The sequence below is a fragment of the Convolutriloba macropyga genome, chromosome 1 (genome assembly GCF_964194025.1).
Source record: "Convolutriloba macropyga chromosome 1, txConMacr16.3, whole genome shotgun sequence".
NCBI classification, from domain to species: domain Eukaryota; kingdom Metazoa; phylum Xenacoelomorpha; order Acoela; family Convolutidae; genus Convolutriloba; species Convolutriloba macropyga.
This window is the reverse complement of record NC_134468.1, coordinates 32,230,676-32,249,793: the sequence shown is the minus strand read 5'-3', so window position 1 is coordinate 32,249,793 and position 19,118 is coordinate 32,230,676. Positions and strand designations below refer to the sequence as shown.

At 36.7% G+C, this 19,118-nt stretch overlaps 1 protein-coding gene across 1 annotated transcript; it reads right to left on the bottom strand.

Annotated features, from left to right (window-relative positions):
• Positions 1–619: 619 nt before the first annotated feature.
• LOC142348228 (uncharacterized) lies at positions 620–17,771 on the bottom strand. Its single transcript, XM_075399514.1, has 2 exons — positions 17,393–17,771; positions 620–1,618 (listed from the first exon to the last, which is right to left on the bottom strand). The coding sequence occupies exons 1-2, from the start codon at positions 17,674–17,676 to the stop codon at positions 997–999; spliced, it is 906 nt and encodes a 301-aa protein (XP_075255629.1). The 5' UTR covers positions 17,677–17,771; the 3' UTR covers positions 620–996.
• Positions 17,772–19,118: the final 1,347 nt, after the last annotated feature.

The window sequence follows — 19,118 nt, the reverse complement described above, 5'->3', positions numbered from 1 at the left end:
TAAATGACGCTCAGTTGTTCATTCTATAGACATCTACAGAACAATGGATTAGAAAAGATAATCTTACAACAATAAGCGCATCCTTAATTCGAATGAAAAAGGGATGATTAAAAGAACGGTTAAAAACAGCATTCAAAAATTATTTGCGAGGAAAATTAATTCCTTTTTTTGAGTCATGTTAAAACAAGTACTTTCAATGCATAATCAGTTTCTGTTTAATTCTATTTAAATACTGAAATACTGTCCTAAATTTTCCCAATTTTTAAATTTAAATTCCAGAACTTTCCCCTGCTTTTGGAAATGATGTAAGATGCGAAAGTAGATATTTACGCTGAGAGTAAAATCCTTTTTTTCAGTCTTTTTGAACCAAAACTTTTTTGAATTATGCCAACTGTAAAAAAAGAAACGCTCAGAGACAAAAAGGTATGAGAAGTTCAATAAATTCATGTTTTTGGTGAATATTTCCCTAAATTTTTAGTGAAAACCTTTAGTTTTTTTTAAAACCTCATCTTCCGAAAAACTCCAAGAAAAACCCTTGAGGGAAAATTCTATGCTGCAAGCGCTTTCGCGTTTATTTCTACTTCGTTTGAAATCGGAGAATTCTGAGTATGATATTTATGTTAAAATATCACTGCAAGGGCTCAGGGCTTTGCTATGATAGCATTCATGTCTTTATCCGAAAATATAGCATATCCGTACAATGTACCAGGCTCAATTTCGAAGACGGAATACTGTTCTAACTAAATTTTCAAAAATCATCAGCTGTCTTTAATATTGTGTAAAGTGAAAAAAATGTGTCAAAACATTTCAGCTGTTAAGAGGCGAAAAGAAGCAAAAACAAGATGATCAGCAACAGTTACAGTTGATACACAGGAATGGATTCAATTGCTTCAAGTTGAGCAATTTCGGGGATTCAAAATAGCTTTCAATAAACTGATATTTTAGAAAAGAGGAGGGGGAGTTTAAAAACACTATTTGAAGCAATGCAAAAAATAATCACTCCTGTGGTATGACAGGATGAGGTTTTACAACTCTGTCAGGAGTAGCCGGCTGGCTGCTCATTTTGGGAGGTGATTGGATGGAAGAAATCGAGTCGTTGATTGATTTCCGATTGAACATTGAAGGTCTCAGTGGACTACTGTTATCAATTGACACGCTCAATGTTTCCGTTTGATCTATGGTCTCGTTAGAATTATCGGGCAGGCTACTATGCTGTTCCATTTCGAAGTCCGATGGCTGCAAAAGCTTCTGTTCCACTTTTATTTCTGGTTGCTCAGTATCTTTGGTTTCAGCGTTATGCCTCTGCGCATAAAGTCCGTCACTTTTGAGTTGTTGCTCTATTTGATTGACAGTGTCGGCTAACTTAGCAATGCTTCTAACATCACCTGTCGCATTCGGGTTGACTTTCTGGTCATGCGACATATTTTCTCTCATCTCATTGTCCAGTGGTATTTTTCTCATCCAATTTGATATGGTCATAGGAATAGTCAGAATTAATTCTTCCGCATTTTCCAACAAATCTTCCCTCACTTCTTCAAAATCTTCCTCCAGACCCGCCCAGGGATTTTCGAGCATTGATGGGTGAAAAAAAGGATCGTGTTTATCAAATTGCTGCTGGCTAAAACAGATCAAACTTTTCAGACACATGGTCAGTAGTATATCGTGAGCAAGAGTGGCGGGGGTAAAAAGACGTACCTATGTATAAAGATTACGTATAGCCCATATTCCCTCAAATCCCAAAGACGTACCTCACAGCATGATACCCAAGGTGTTCAAGCGAGGGGGATTAGCAAGTTAATCCCTTAATATTAAATTAGTAAGGTCATTCACTCATTCCCATATTGCACTTTATTAATGTAAATTTCCAAAGACGTACCTCACAGCATGACACCCAAGCTGTTCACACGAGGGGGATTAGCAAGATAGTGCCTTAACAACAAATCAGTAAGGTCATTGACCCCCTACCATATTACACTTTACTAATGACAATTTCAAAAGACGTACCTCACAGCTTGATACCCCAGCTTTTCTAACGAAAGTGATTAGCAGGATAATGTTTTAATAATAAATTAGGTAGGATGACTCATTTACAGTTACGTACGTTAGACGTGATTTTCAAAAATGTACCTCACAGTATGATACCCACGCTGTTCTCGCGAAAGGGATTAGCAAGATAGTGCCTTAACAACAAATCAGTAAGGTCATTGACCAACTACCATATTAGACTTTACTAGTGTCAATTTCCAAAGACGTACCTCACAGCATGATACCCAAGCTTTTCACACGAAAGGGATTAGCAGAATAATGTTGTAATAATAAATTAGGTAGGATGACTCATTTACAGTTACGTACGACTTTTCAAAAATGCGCCTCACAGCATGATACCCACGCTGTTCACACGAAAGGGTTTAGCAAGATAATCCCTCAATAACAAATTAGTGTGGCTCGCTCATATATTAGCCACTACTCCTATTCATTATTTCAAACAACTTCTAGAAATCAGTTGGTTAAAATTTTAGTTTAATTTTTCCTTTTTCAGATAGTCTTTGTTTCTTTCTCCTTTCAGCAAGAAGAGTTTCAAGTTGAAAATTTGCAGTGTTGAAGCGGGTAAGCAAACAATTTCAATTAATTGAAATTTTCCTTTGTTTCTGTATTTAAATTGGACCATTTTAGCCAGCCAAAATATCCCCAAATATTAGATATTGCAACACATCACTTCAATTCCAAGACCACAATAAAACTGGTAAGTTTGCGTTTATTAAGCCAGTACTATTCCCAAGCCACTACTCCTATTCATTATTTCAAACAACTTCTAAAAATCAGTTGATCCAAATTCTAGTTTAATTTATCTTTTTTTCAGATAGTGTTTGTTTCTTTCTCCTTGTTGTCAGTTTCAAGTTGAACACTTGGAGTGTTGAAGCGGGTGAGCAAACAAATTTAATAAATAGAAATCCTCCTTTGTTCCTGTATTTAAACTGGATCATTTTAGCCAGCCAAAACTGCCCCCTATAGTAGATATTGCAACTATTCACTTCACCTTTAAATCTAAAAAAGAAACTCGTAAGTTTGCTTTTATTAAAACCTGTTTTTGTGGTAGGAATATATACCCAATTATTGAATTAAAAAAACCATTAATAATCATAAAATTCTCACGTGATTAGACAATTAGTTACTATTTTATAGTCACAATTAATCATAACATCACAATTACATCATGACTCGTCACAATTAGGTCATTGTGTTGTTATAATTATGTCATATTTATTAAAGGACATTTCATTTCCGTTTTATTTTCATTTTTCTGATTTACAGAATTGAGTGCAGTTGAGAACAATAATCATTACAACTTTTGAAAAATATTTTATTTCATCGCAACTTCCACTTTAACATTTTTTTCACTCCTCCTTTCTCACTCCTAATCTTACAGTTTATTTTCTTTCCAGAGATGCCTCGGAAGTCGGACCAAAAAGAACTTTGCAATTCTTGTGATAAGCTTATTTTGAAATCCAATATGAGCAGACATCAGAAGCTTCACGCAAAAAGATGTTTACAGTGCTCCCAGTCATTTCCAGACGACGAGAAACTGCAGCGTCACATTGCTTCTAAACATGCTCCATCTCTCACTCAAAAGAAGAAGTTTTCATGCGGCAGCTGCAATTCAACGTTCTCCACATATTATCAACTTCTTCATCACAAAAAAAACAGTCACCAAGGTTCAATTCCTAGCACCTACGAGGAAGTTGACTTATCTATCTATGGAGACTCTCCCGCTCTTCATAGTGAACTTCAAACGGTTCAACACTTTCTGAGAGACTCGGTTCTTGAATTGTCCAGAAAGAAAGTTCACAACTTCAAAATAATGGAGATCAACCATGAAACAGTGATCGACAAATTGGATTGTGTTTACAACGAGTTACCCAGTTCAGCTAAAATCAATATTTCGTTTGGATTCGTGCTGCAGAGTGTGCAAAATCCTGATGAATTTCGCTACTACTACGCAGCAGATAACAACCCCGTATTCTCAAATCCCATGGTTCTCTCTGATGACTCAGATCTCAATTATATTAAATCGATGTTGAGACAAGATGAATTTTTACCAAATCGAATTAATCAACGTCCAGACACAAAGTGGAAGTTTTATTGTGTTACAAATGTCACTTTCTTTGTATTTCTCCTTAGTGGTGTTCCGCTAGGATGCATAGAACAATCAATTCCATCAACCTTACTGAGGAGTCCAATAGTTAAATGTTTTGTATCTGACTGCGAAAACAAACCTTATCAAGACAATTTGTGTATGTTTCGTTCCTTGGCCTATGAATTATATGGTAGCAATGAGCTACAACAAAAAACAATGGAATTGATGCGGATGTTTCTCTCAGCGGCACGGAGAAATGACGAAACGTTTCAAGGAATACATGAAGACGATATTCCTGTTCTTGAGGCTCTAGTTGACAGAAATATTCAGATTTACTCCATTTTTTTTGATGAAGAATCGGAAATGTTTGCTGAACTTACTCGTCGCTCCTCGATGAAACGTTCAAAGACAACTTCGTTACTGAGATATGAAAATCACATTTGTTGGACAGCAGACATCAACAAGTTCCTCAAAAAGTTCCAATGCTACGTATGCGATCAATTTTTCAACAGATCCTTCAACTTATTGCGGCACATGCAAAACTGCTCAGAAAACACGCAACACAAATATCCAACAGGAGCCTATCAGTTATCTGAAACTATTTTTGAACGTTTGGAAGATGCAAATATTAATGTTCCGCAAGAGCTGAGATTGTTTTCTCATCTTATCGTATTCGATTTTGAGTCAGTAACAGTCCCCGACAGTACACTCAAAAACACAGATTTGACTTCATGGGTTGGAAAACATGTCCCCATTATTGTTTCATTATCCTCGAATCTGCTCTCCGAACCAATTTTTATTTGCAACGAAGATCCACTTCAACTAATCCGTGATTTTGTATCCAGCTTGAGTAATATAGCGGAAAAGAGCACGCTTCTAATGAGGGAGAAACTCAATGATTTCGTACTGGTATTGGAAGAAAAATATGGGGCTCTTCGACAACTGGTTCCAGTGAAAGACAAGCAGGTATCCACCGGAGCGGAAGACTTATTTGAGAACGAAGCTGAACCCGAGGTGGAGGAAGACGAAGATCTTGAAATTAGGAGACTGAGAAGCGAGCTTAGGGTGATATCAAAATTGAGACAAGATTTTGAAAATTATTACAGTACCATACCTGTTTTCGGATTCAACAGCTCTCGGTATGATTTAAACCTAATAAAAGAGTATCTTCTGCATCACCTCTTAATAGAAAAAAACGTTATTCCTAAAGTGATTCGAATGGGGAATAAATATATTGGCATGAATTTTCTTGGTCTACAGTTTCTGGACATTTTAAACTTCCTGGGAGGAGCGACAACTCTGGATAATTTCCTAAAAGCCTATGGAGCGAGTGAAGAGAAAGGTTTCTTCCCCTATGAATGGTTCGACAGTATTAAGAAGTTGAAAGTATCCCAACTGCCACCAATTGACAGCTTTTGGAGCAAGTTGAAGAATCACAACGTTCTTTCAGTCGATTACGATAAGTTTGTGGAATTGAAAAACGGTGGAATGGAGCAGGATGAAATTTTGAAGAAGTTGAGACTCAAGAAAGTTCCACAAAATGCCGAAGAAAATTACTTGGAGCTCCAAAATATATGGGAAAGAAAAGGTATGCAGACGTTTCGTGACTTCCTCATGTGGTACAATAACAAAGATGTCGAACCTACACTTGAGGCTATGAAGAAAATGATCAGTTTTTACCACTCAAGACAAGTAGACATGTTGAAGTTGGGCTACACTCTTCCCAACTTGGCGAACAGGTTCCTTCATTCGTCAACAGATGCAGCTTTTTTTCCGTTTTGTGAGAAGGATAAAGAATATGATAATTACATTCGAAAGTGGCTAACAGGGGGACCCTCAATTATCTTTACAAGGTATGCAAAAGTTGGTGAAACAAAAATTCGAGAGTCAGAAAACGTTTGCAAGTCCATCGTCGGAATAGATGCCAGTCAGTTGTACCCTTTTTCCATGACAAAAGAGATGCCAACAGGACCCTATACAAAGTGGGAGTACAATGAAGAGACTGAAAAATTTCATCCAAACAGGAACTGGAGAAGCTACTTTGAACAGCAGGTCATGGACTACTTCCAACAGGTTCACCCCAATTGTAAAATACAAACCCAGTTCACACACAAGAAACAAAAGAAGCTCGGTCCTTATTTAGTTGATGGGTTTTGTAACCATTGCAACACGGTTTTTGAAGCGATGGGTTGCTTCTTTCATTTTTGTCCGTGTCAAGAGGAAAAACCGCTTCTCTTCGAGGACATAGAAAGCGGATTGAAGCGAAGAGAACGTGACAATGATAGAAGAGAGTACCTGAAGGGATTGGGGTTGAATGTTGAAGAGATCTGGGAGTGTCAATGGAAGAAGTGGAGGAGCGAAAACACAAATGGGGTTAAAGACTTTCTCAAGTCAAATTATCCCTTCCAACCAGCGATGAACAAGCACTCGCTCATTGAGAAAATTAAACGTGGAGAACTGTTTGGTGTCGTCGATTGTAGTCTTGAAGTCCCAGAGGAAATGTATCCTTACTTTGAAGACTTTCCTCCAATTTTCAAGAATTGTGAAGTGGGACGAGATGATATTGGGGACCATATGAAAGAGTTTGCAGAACGCAACAAATTACTATCCAGACCCAGAAAAATGCTCATTTCCAGTTTCAAGCTTGAACGAGGACCAGTTATTACACCACTTTTGTTATTTTATCTAGAAAAAGGTGTGATCCTAAAAGACGTCTTTTGGTTTCTTCGATACACTCCCCGACGCTGCTTTGAGACATTTGTTCAGAATGTTGTCGATGCCCGCCGCGAAGGAGACCAGAATAAGGAGTCAACAGTCGTCGCGGAGACAATGAAGCTGATTGGAAACAGTTCGTATGGATATCAGATCATGGACCGTAGTCGACATACAAATACCAAGTACGTGAAAGGATCACAGGTGGACAAATTTATTAACAATAGGTTTTTCAAGACTATGAATGAGCTACCAGAGCAGATATATGAGGTAGAAATGAGCAAGTCGCGTATCGATCATAAAGAGCCAATAATTGTAGGCTTCTTCATCCTCCAGTACGCCAAACTCACCATGTTACAACTTAAATACAACTTCTTCACCCCTTTCTGTGATAAGAACAAGTACGAACTCATTGAAATGGATACCGACAGTCTCTACATGGCCCTTAGTGAAGAAAAAATTGAAGACATCATTCGACCAGAAATGCGATCAGTGTGGTACTGGATGAGACAGAGCGACTGCAATGATAACTTTGCAGCAAACTCTAGCAGCAATTTCTTCCCACGAGAATGTTGCAGAAAACATGCTGCCTTTGACAAAAGAACTCCTGGACTTTTTAAGGAAGAATTTAGATGCTCTGAAATGATTGCTCTTTGTTCAAAGACGTATTGCTGTTACGATGAGGAAACAGACACAGTTAAACTATCAAGTAAAGGACTCAACAAGAGCAACATTGAGGAGCCCCTAAATAAGTATAGAAAAGTTCTCTTCAATGAGGAGCGAGTTTATTCAACAAATCGTGGCTTCAGAGTTGTTGACAACAAGAAAATTTGTACCTATGAACTAAAGAAAGTGGGACTGTCATATTTTTATCCAAAGCGTAAAGTCTGTGAAGATGGTATTCACACTACTCCTTTGGATTTATAACTCGTTTTCATCAGTCTTATATTTATATCGCCTCTGTTTTTAATTCACAGTTTTCCTACCAATATCTCTTTTTAACAAAAGCCGTTTTTTTTAAACAAATGAATTAGAAACAAATACACATACAATCAATTAAATATAAAATTTACAAACTTTTAAAGTTTTGAAAACCATTTGCATCATTTTACGAATTATTGTTCAAACATTTAAAGATTTTGGTTTTCAAAACTTACAAAACATCAGCAAAGAACTTCAATATATGAAAATCATTTAAATATTTAGACGAAACTTTAGAAAATGGCACATGTGCAAAATAAATAGCATATAACCCACACAATTCTGAATCTTGGAGTTTTTCCTGTACTAATGAACCAAAGTTTAATTTTGTCTTGATACCATAATTTTGCAACATTTCTCCCATAGAATCTCCGTAGAACAACTTTCCATTCTTATTCGCAAGCAAAATCCAGTGGGAGCCCGGTTGAGTAGATGGATCTATGTTGATTAAACAAAACGTGTTTGTAGGTAAATATCTTGGTCGAAGATCTGCAGGGAAGGAACCGAGGTATTTGAACTTTAGGTGTGGGAACCTGTTGACAACATGTAAGAGTTTTTGATTATCCATTTTTGGTGACTGATCCCTCCTTATCAATTGCAATTGAACTTATACGTTCACCACTAACGAATAATTCTACAGTATTGGTCAAATTGTTAGCAAAGTAGAGCTCTAAACGAATTCCTGCTCCAACTACATCAGGAAAATGCATTTCGACATTGGCCTCCTGTGTTGAAGTAAGATCGAAAAATAAATGAAAATGGTTTTCAAAATCCTTGTATTGAATGTTAGGACCGTCATCATCAAACTTGAGTGCTTTCATTGTTTCAGCATAAGCTCTCACGTGATTTTCTGTTTTCAAGTTGACTATAGTTTGATTCCCACGCACAATTTTAACTTGCCGGAGACCAAATTTACGAAAATGGAACGGATTCGTGTTGTATGTTCCACTGAACTCATTATTCAGATTCATAGCAATATCAATCATTCGAATTGGTTTGTTTGAAAATATATTTTCTTGTATAAACTGGTTCTGTCCTGCGGGAATAATAAACGTCTTTGGAAGTTCTTCATTATAGTAAAATATGGCAGGTTCTCGAAGCAGTCTGCTTTTGAAACTTCTCATCCAGTTATCTGAGATTGCTACCTGTCTAGTAAAAAGGCAAGCTTCCAAAATTAAGGCCTCAGAGTTCAGCCCACCAGTATCGATCATATAGAACGCTGGAGAAGACCGGATCAACTTCAGTCTGAGGTTGACATTTGGGAGAAGTAAAGTTTCACAAGCAAATAGACCTATTGCCAACGGACCGTAAAAAGTAAACTCATCTTTATCTTTTTGAAAAACAACATCTGTAAATGGTCTTTTAGCAAAATCGTTTGGCTCAATCTCGTATCGATATCCTTGACATTGAGACAAGCTTTCCTTCGTTCCTTTTGTACCTGAAAACTCAGCAGAAACAAAAGCTTGATGAGCATAAAGAGAATTGGCACTGTGAACTTGTTCATTGTTTAGATAGACTTCGCAATTAGAGAAAAGTGAATGAAGAGCATTGTTTACCAATAATGTTTCTTCGGCATTATCCAAACGTGTTCGATCGCCTTTAATAACCCTTCCTCTGATGAATAATCGAGTAGATCGCAAGTCAGTGAAAATATTACGATCAGTTTCCAATTGAAATTCGATTGTTGACTCGTTTAAGGAATTTGTTGGAAATATTTGTTGTTCATTGGACCAAAGAATTGGGTCTAAAATTGGAACTTTCCTAAAAAAGTCGAGCATAGAGTGAGATAAGGAATTCATTTTAGCCGACCGTTTTTTATAATGATAATTGAGGAAATGATCAAGATTTTTTCTGGAATAATAAAGTAAGTTGAACTTGACCAATAGGGAAGAAGGTAACAAGGTGTCCAGCAGCATTTCTTAATTCTACATGGATACTGTGGAAGTTCGATTTGATTACTTTATGGAATCTCAAGTGTTCAAAACTGCGATAACTCAGAACCTGCGATCTCTTAATCTCATCATTATGGAACTCTCGGTGTTTGAATGGAAAGGAGCGTAGGAGAGGACATTTCACATCACCGACTGAATTGGGTTCAACTATATCCAAGTAGAGTAAAACTGTATGTGTTCCAGTAATATCAAAAGGGAGATCTGCCGTTGCCCAGGACTTGGTGTTGTATGATCTTTTCGAATAAGGCATAACAGGTTTGTCAGCTTCAACGCCCAAGTTAGCAGCCAAAATTTTGCTGAATGATACATTTTGAGATTCTCTATTGCAAAACGTTAGTCTTCGACTTTTTTTGTCGATGTTGATGGAAAATTGAGGATCTAAGTTTTTGGGATGTCGTGCTTTTTTGGGAATATCTGTAAGACTCTTTACAAATTCATCCATAGAGTTAAAAACTGCTGGTGGAATGGCAAAGACATGCTTAAATTTCTCATCATAGTGAAAGGTCATCAATCCTCCTTCAACGTTATAACATATACCGGGATATGATACTTCGACTAAAGCTACTTCCCAAGATCCATCCAGTTCAATTTTGTCGGGAAGAAAATTAGTGAATGAAGCCATTGTATTTTGAGGATAAACTTGAGAGGAAGCGTTGGATACTAATTCAAGATAAAACGAATTCATGATGTTTGACTGTACTCTGTGACGTTTGTTTGGGAAAATGATTAGTCAAGGTTCTTCAGAAAGTCTTTCCGAATTTTTTGCCGAACGATACTTTGTCTCGTGTTTTTCCTCTTTTTCATACCACCACCAACTTGTTTTCGTATTGTTGATTTCGCAGTCTTCTTTACTGCTCTTTTAATTGAAGTCTGTCCTGATAAAACACCTCTAATTTCGGGAATGGCTGACTCGATTACATCTCGTCCAATTTTTTTTGCAGCAGGTAAAACGTATTTCTTGAGAATTGGAAGAGTTGTTCTAGCTACTGTTCTAGCCAAGGCTCCAAAGCCACGCCCTCTCTGACGAGGAACTCCTTTAAAATAAGGCAGATTGTAACCGTCCATTTTCTAGCGCGACTAATTGAAAAATGATTATTTAACTTTTGACAATTCTTGCTCGTAAAAGATTCCATCAATGTTTTCTCCTTTCTGATCAACAACAAAGTAAGTCGGGAAAGGAGCCAAAGTGTTTATTTTTCGAATTAGGAAAATTTCATGTGTATAGTGAGGCTTATATCCTTTTTGAAAATTGTGCCCTGCTAATACCAACCGAACTTTATCACCTACTTTAAAATTAGGCTTCTTGTTTTTTCGTAGTTTCATCCGCTTGTACATGACAGTCAAAAAGTCAGCATTTACTACATTTTTGGGTGCCAAACCGATACTTCGGTTTATTCTAGAGTTGATGATGTCAACAAACATTTGCAGGTCTTTGATGTAAGATAATGTGTCCTTTTCCTCCAGGTAGCGGTAAATTAAGTTTTTCAGGGTTCGTATAGCTCTCTCGCCAAAAGCTACTTTTGTTTCACTATAAGTGTGATAATATTTGACTCCCACATCCTCGCAGAAATTGGACATATCTCCGAAAAACTCTTTTCCTTGATCTAGCCATAATTTTTTCGGGAAATTGAGTTCGTTCTTTTTCGAACACATTTTGATAAAAGCTGCTTTCACACCCTCTGCTCTTTTGCTTCGTAAGGCTTCTACTCGCAAGAATCGAGAAAAAACATCGACAGTAACGAGTAAAAAGTTGATACCTCGGTTCCATTGTGATAGTTTATCCATTTGTGCAAGATCCAAGCACCAAATCTCATCAATATAGCGAGCATGCGCATTTAGCCGCGGAAATTTTCTTCTGATCCCTTTGTACTTCGTATAAGAGTCTTTTGATTGTAAAAAATCTGTAACTTTCTCGCGACTTATTCCACTTGATTTTGTTAGGTTGTTGATAGAACCGAAAGCTGTTGGTCCCTTCCCTTTATACAACTTCTGCAATTTGATTCTATCTGAAACTGTAATTGAACCAGTCTGAACCATACTGTGTCCTCAAAATGTTGTTTTTAACCAGATATGGTCTCAGATTTAGAACTTTAAGAATTAGGAAATAGTTTGGATCAACTGGAGCGTTTTTCAATTTGATTGAATGAAGGAATGTTTTTATATCAACTCCAGTGTCAACGTTGTCAACAATAATTGTATTGGAAAGTGAAACTTTCAACCGTTTGTTTTCGTAAATTTCCTTCAAAGTTTTCAATGTCTCGGGACTGTTCTTATAGTGAAATTCCAGATCTGTCTTAAGTTCTTTAGGTGGACGATCGGTTTTTTCGGAACTAATTTCTTCTTTCGCTTTTTTGATAACTGGAAAAACAGTTTCTTCCTTTTTATAGATCTCGCAGGAGGGTTCCGGTAATTTCCCTTTTCTGGACTCCCACAGTTCTTTTGGAACAAGAACAAACTTTTTGACCTCACTCATTGAAGAAAGTTGAAAATTTGTTCATACAAGGTTGATATATGTAACCTAATATTGTTATTCCAGCTTTCGAGCCCAATATAAGTCTTCTGGAATTGAGGGTTGTTGATTTTGACGTGAGCTTTCTAAGTTGTTTTTGGAAGCGAACAAACTGATTTTTTCTTACTCCTGTGAGGTTTCCTTCAATCAAGTTTACAATACACTCACAGAGAAATCTGATGAACTCTTTAGCACAATTTAGAAGGAAAGCTGGTTGAAATTTCTTGCTGAGATTCCGAAAGAGCTTCAGAGTATAATAGTTCTGTGCGTTTATCATTAATATCAGTAATACGAGCACGACTGTTCGGTACGAAGAATTCTGAGGGAAAAGATGTTACATTTGAACAGTATCTCAACAAATCAGGTGTAGATGGTCTCAAATCAATCATAAGATGACCATATGGTTCTTGTGTTGCATCATCCTACCACTGTTTTAGTTGTCTTCCGAGACCTAGCTGTCTCCCCAAGATATCAATCTGCTGCACATCTCTCGGTGATTTGAACAAAACAATGTGAGTAGTCTGCAGCTCGGCATCACGTCCAGTTTTGTTTTTGTGGAAGAGATTATGCTTGATATATACACAATTTAGGTTTCGATGTCTACCGGCTGTCGCAATTCCGTTGAACTTTTCCGACTTGGAAAGAATGTCCAATGAATCATCGAATATAAGTAAATATTTACTGCCGTCAGCGGGTAAGTTATCGATTAAATCAAAGTCAACTCCCTGAATGAATTCTATGTCTGCAATTGATTGCATCATTGTGTCGTAAATTGGCTGAAAGTGCTTATAAAAGTATAAAATTCGATCAAATGATGGCTGAAAAGTTTTCATTCGTAGCATATCACTGATAAAAACAGTTTTTCCAGATCCGGAAGGACCAACAAGATACATCAAAATTCGTTCGTTTGTTGAAATGATTTTGTTCATTTTATGTTCGGGGATTAGGAAGTATATAACCAACGGCACTTGAAAGAATAGCAACCCAAACTGTTCGTTCGTCACAAGTTCTAGCAAAAATAAGATTAATAATTGAAAACAGAAGCAGTACTAATACAACTAAGCACTGAAATATTGACAAAAAAGCTGTTCGAGAGCAAGTGCGACCACAGATTTTCCAAGGAGGTCTTTCCTGATTGTTATTATCAAAAATAAAGTCAGATGCGTGATTGAGATGATCTGTCATTAGAGAGCAACTGATTTTTGTTCGTCTTTAGGAAATAATGATTCACACTTTGATTAATTGGAATCTTGATGACATTTTCAAAAAACAACAATATGCAAGACCTGTTATATGTCCCAAGAAACAAAAATTCAATATAGAATTAAAAAATGGAACAACCTAACAATATCCAGGGCCAATATTTAGATTTGTTTTCAGGTATCCTGCGGCATCATGAAATGTAGCATGTAATCGAAAAATTTTTGACCAATTGAGAAGTTTTTCTAACTTTGAGTCGCCAACTCCTATTAGTCCCCCAAACGGAGTTTCTCTGTTGATTTTATCCAGATCTACATTTTTGTTCAAGCTTCGACAGACAGCCAAAAAAAAATTTTTGCGTTTTGTATTTCCAACAAAAAGTTTACTGATTTCTTTCTCTAACGCTACAATTTCCTCAATGTTCATATCAAGCAACTGTACTGGAACATTAAATTTTAAAAAGTGATTAAATACAAACATCACAACATACAATATAAAAATTTTCAATTACTTTTATGCACTTTGCGATCTTTTTTGGGTTTTTGACTTTGTTCAGCACTGAAATAAATTCATCGCTCATTCTGTGTAGTTTCTCCATCTCGCCAATTCTGACCGAAAGAAAGCATTTCCTTCTAAAACTGTCCTTTTCAGTCCCTCGTGTGAACAGCTTGATTGTGAAATAACATCGATTCGGATCATCTTGGAAAAATATTCTTGTCACACACACCTTCCGTCGAGCAGTCTCACTCACCTCCCAGAACACATCAAATTTTGCTTTTTCCTCAACATCAGTTGGTTGGAACACAGTTTCGTCAATCACCAGCTTCGCAGTACCTACAGTAGGTTCGAACAGTAGTGCTTCTTTTATCATCTCAGGTATCTTTTCAATAACAAGCTTCAATTCTCTGGCCGATAGCATCAGAAATTGATGCAGAATATATTCAGTTTCCACATTTTCGCGAAATACTTTCAAGTGAGTCCAGTTAGAGTTTGTGTTGATTGTTTCCTCTGGGATGCTGATTTGAAACTTCCGGTTACCGTATTCTTGAAAGGACCAACAGTTGTTTCTTCCATCGTGCTCCTCATTTGGTTTTGAGTCGGTGTTGTCTTTTTTATCGTTGTTGTCTTTAAATAGAGAAAACATGCTCTCATTGTGGTATTCCAATTGTGGTGAGGGAACAACTGGTTTTCCTTTGTAATCTCGTTTGCGGATGGGAAAGGAGAATGGTTTTTTGGAGTTAGGAGAGACAGAGCTTTGATCCATCTGTGAAATGAGAATGTGAAGTATGTAAAGTTTTTAAAGCAGAAAATTTGGGTCTACAAGGGTAACTGAATATTGAAATCGCAAAGAAACAAATGAATAAACTGTCTTCAAGAAAGGGCTTGATATCTTGAGCCAATGAAATTTAAGAAAGAACGAGAACAGTAGCGAAAAATAAACTTCGTATCCAATGAGCTCTTATAAAATAATTCGTAACCAATGAAAATAGAGTGTGCATCATGACGTAATAGTTATGTCACTTCTATTTTTAGTAACATCACGTGATGTCAAAGATGAGTTTTCTATGTTTAGTCACGTGAGGGAAATTTTAGCATCGAACACAAGCGAGCTATCTCTCTATTCTATTGGAGAACACCTATAGTTCGAGAAAGGAATATTTTGATGAGATGATTGACTCTCATCATTGTCATTTTCCTGGATCGGAGGAAGAATAAGGTCTTTGAAATCGGGCAGATTGAAGGCTTCTGGTTTTTTAGAAAATGAGTCAGCATGCTTGGAGAACATGTCTTCTAACCACCAAACACCGTAGTGATTTATGTCACGAGAGTACGGGAACATAATACCTTTGCTGTCTTTCAACGGGTGAAACCCTTGTTCTTTTCGAATTCTTTCAATGGTTTGAAAATAAGTTTGGAGAGAAAGCAAGGAATTGTTGACTTTTTCTTCGGCTAGGTGGAGGTAATGATGTCTAGCTGCCTCTAAAGTTCTCCACAAATCCTTCGGAAGTGTCAAGCTAGTTGTCTGAGTTTTAATTGTTACTCTAGTGCAATCCACCTCAAAAGATAATTCCAAATTGTTATCGGTTACTACCGTTTTAAATATTGATGCTTCCGTGATGGGAACGTAATCTAAATCTGAATGCAGTGTAGAGAGAAAAGATGTCGAAGGAAGTAAAGGAAGAATTGGAGTATTTTGCATTTTTTTTAGGCTACTTATTTTCAACCAAGACAAAAGACAAAATGAATCGATAATGTTTTTCAGCATCAATATTCCAAAATCAGATCTGACAGATTATTTGATTGGCTGAAAAAATAAGAAATGTACATTTTCAAAACAATAATACAATTTTTTCTGAAATCGGAAAATTGGAACTTCAGTTTAAAACGACACAGTAAAACACTATTTTAAACAAAAAAAATTGATTTAAAAATTGTAAAAAATCTGTAAAAATCAAAAATTAAAAAATTGTACTGTTTTTTGTTAACATGGGAATGGGTGGGTAAATGACCTTACTAGTTTGTTGTACACTATCTTACTAATCCCGTTAGTGTGAACAGCTTGGGTATCATACTGTGAGGTACATTTTTGAAAAGTCGTACGTAACTTTAAATGAGTCATCCTAAATTATTATTGAAGGATTATCTTGCTAATCCCCTTTGTGTGAACAGCTTGGGTGTCATGCTGTGAGGTACATTTTTGAAAAGTCGTACGTAACTGTAAATGAGTCATCCTAAATTATTATTGAAGGATTATCTTGCTAATCCCCTTTGTGTGAACAGCTTGGGTGTCATGCTGTGAGGTACATTTTTGAAAAGTCGTACATAACTGTAAATGAGTCATCCTAAATTATTATTGAAGGATTATCTTGCTAATCCCCTTCGTGTGAACAGCTTGGGTATCATGCTGTGAGGTACATTTTTGAAAATCACGTCTAACGTACGTAACTGTAAATGAGTCATCCTACCTAATTTATTATTAAAACATTATCCTGCTAATCACTTTCGTTAGAAAAGCTGGGGTATCAAGCTGTGAGGTACGTCTTTTGAAATTGTCATTAGTAAAGTGTAATATGGTAGGGGGTCATTGACCTTACTGATTTGTTGTTAAGGCACTATCTTGCTAATCCCCCTCGTGTGAACAGCTTGGGTGTCATGCTGTGAGGTACGTTTTTGGAAATTTACATTATTAAAGTGTAATATGGTAGGGAGTCAATGACCTTACCAATTTAATATCAAGGGATTATCTTGCTAATCCCCTCGTGTGAACAGCTTGGGTATCAAGCTGTGAGGTACGTCTTTTGAAATTGTCATTAGTAAAGTGTAATATGGTAGGGGGTCAATGACCTTACTGATTTGTTGTTAAGGCACTATCTTGCTAATCCCCCTCGTGTGAACAGCTTGGGTGTCATGCTGTGAGGTACGTCTTTGGAAATTTACATTAATAAAGTGCAATATGGGAATGAGTGAATGACCTTACTAATTTAATATTAAAGGATTAACTTGCTAATCCCCCTCGCTTGAACACCTTGGGTATCATGCTGTGAGGTACGTCTTTGGGATTTGAGGGAATATGGGCTATACGTAATCTTTATACATAGGTACGTCTTTTTACCCCCGCCACTCTTGCTCACGATATACTACTATGGTCAAAACTAGTCGGGGTAGCCGTCAGGATTCCCGGCTCTCTCACCCAGCTTAGTGAGATTAGAAAATAGTGCCCCCTATCACCACATTTAAACTACAATTGGATAATTTTTTCTCTCCCGGGTTATGCTGCAAAAGGACCCAGATTCCGTGATGCTAATTCTACTCTAGAGGGGAAAGCCGTTTTATAATTCGCAATTTTAGTAATCACAGGCTTCTTTGTGATTCAATTAACTCGAAAATAAAAAATTAACTCACAAACGGTGTTGACTCCGATACCCGCCCGTCAATTCAGATGATATTGATGAAGTACTCCGCTCCGAAAACCTAGGCGAGTTATTTCGATATCCCTGATTGAAGGAAGCGCGTGGAGAAAAGCGAGGATAAGGCGCATGGCGCGGACTGTTGGACTGATAGTGATATGCCTCTCGTGGTGAATTAAAACGAGGACTGTTCCCACTCCAGGGTCTGTTATTGGGTGAATAGGAAGGATTGTTTGGCTGACGCCATGGACGTTTCATATGCGGACTTAGCCATGACATTTTGATTTCTAATTTTGTCGAAATCTTTTAAATGCAATATTGTCTAAAAATGTTACAGAACATAGTTGAACAACATTGATAAAGCAGCACTAACACCAATAAGAAAGAGGTCAATTAAAAGAAAGCCCCTCCCCTAAAAGGGTAGTCGGTCAACTCGGGGCAGCAAGTCAACTCCTATGTATATTTATATATCCTGACAGTAGTAAAAAAAAATTAGAGCATCAGAAACTAAAGATATAGAAAGGACCCAGCACTAACACCAATACAGAATTGAAAGAACCGATGCCAATTAAATTTGGTTTCAAAAATCAAAACAATTAATTCATTGACCACAATGAATTAAATGGCAAATTTCAAACTAATTGCAATTTCTCCAAGTAACGAATTTACGAAGACTTGAATGGTGAACTAACCGTTTAAGTAAATTTTAGTGAAAAAAATGCGGCCGTTTATTTTGAACTGTTATCACAGTTCGAAAGAACATTTGTGCAAAAGAAGTTTCTAAAATCTGTTAAAGCTATTTTAATGTGGTAAACAGAGGAAAACAAAGGTAGAGGAAAATTCTTGCACATGTCGGAAACTCCAATCAACCAAAAGCTGACAAATTTGGACAACTAAAGAGCAGCAAAACGAAAAGATCTTCAAACGCTATTCTAGATTGTCAAATTCTACCAGTTTACAGTCGATTTGTGCCAAATCAAAACTAAACGAAATCGGGTTTAGAAATGCTTTGCTACTAGTATCAAATGCCTTGCTACTACACTAGTTAAAAAAGTTAATTTTACACGGTAAACTGCCTGTTTTGAAGCCAATTGTGATCAACTTAATACTGGTGGTAGGCAATATTTAATAGCGAACTTAATATTGTGACCAACTTAAAAATTGCGGCAGCGTATTTAAATTTACATTATTGTTTTTAAACTTACAGCATATGCTAGACTTCAGGCGCCGCGTCAAAACTTTGAAAAATCACTCTACTAATTAAGTGTCTAGCTCCCCTCTTGTACAACACTAATTACAGGACAACACTACTTACAGGAAAAATCCAGATAATATGGCGTTTTCTCTGTAAGCAGCAGTGACTTAAGTTTCACGTAAGATCTGCTCAACTTGCGCGTGCCTCAAATAGTTCAAGCAAAAATTTGCATTTTTAAAACATAGCCGGCAGATCGCCTGAATAGCTGCGAAAGAATAGACATGCGTGCCATATAATAGAGATAGAAATAGATATAGATCTAAATTGAAAAAAAAAATCGACGCCGCTCAAAAAACTAGGTAAAAAAACATTCGGCAATAAATTAATAAAGCTTGTTAAAATCATTCCGCAGAAGCCTCTTATTAGGGACCTTTACTGCACATATGAGTTCCTTTGACCTTAAATGAATTCAAATTAAACTTTAAGATCATTTTATTGAGTGAGTAAGTCACGTATGATCAAAATC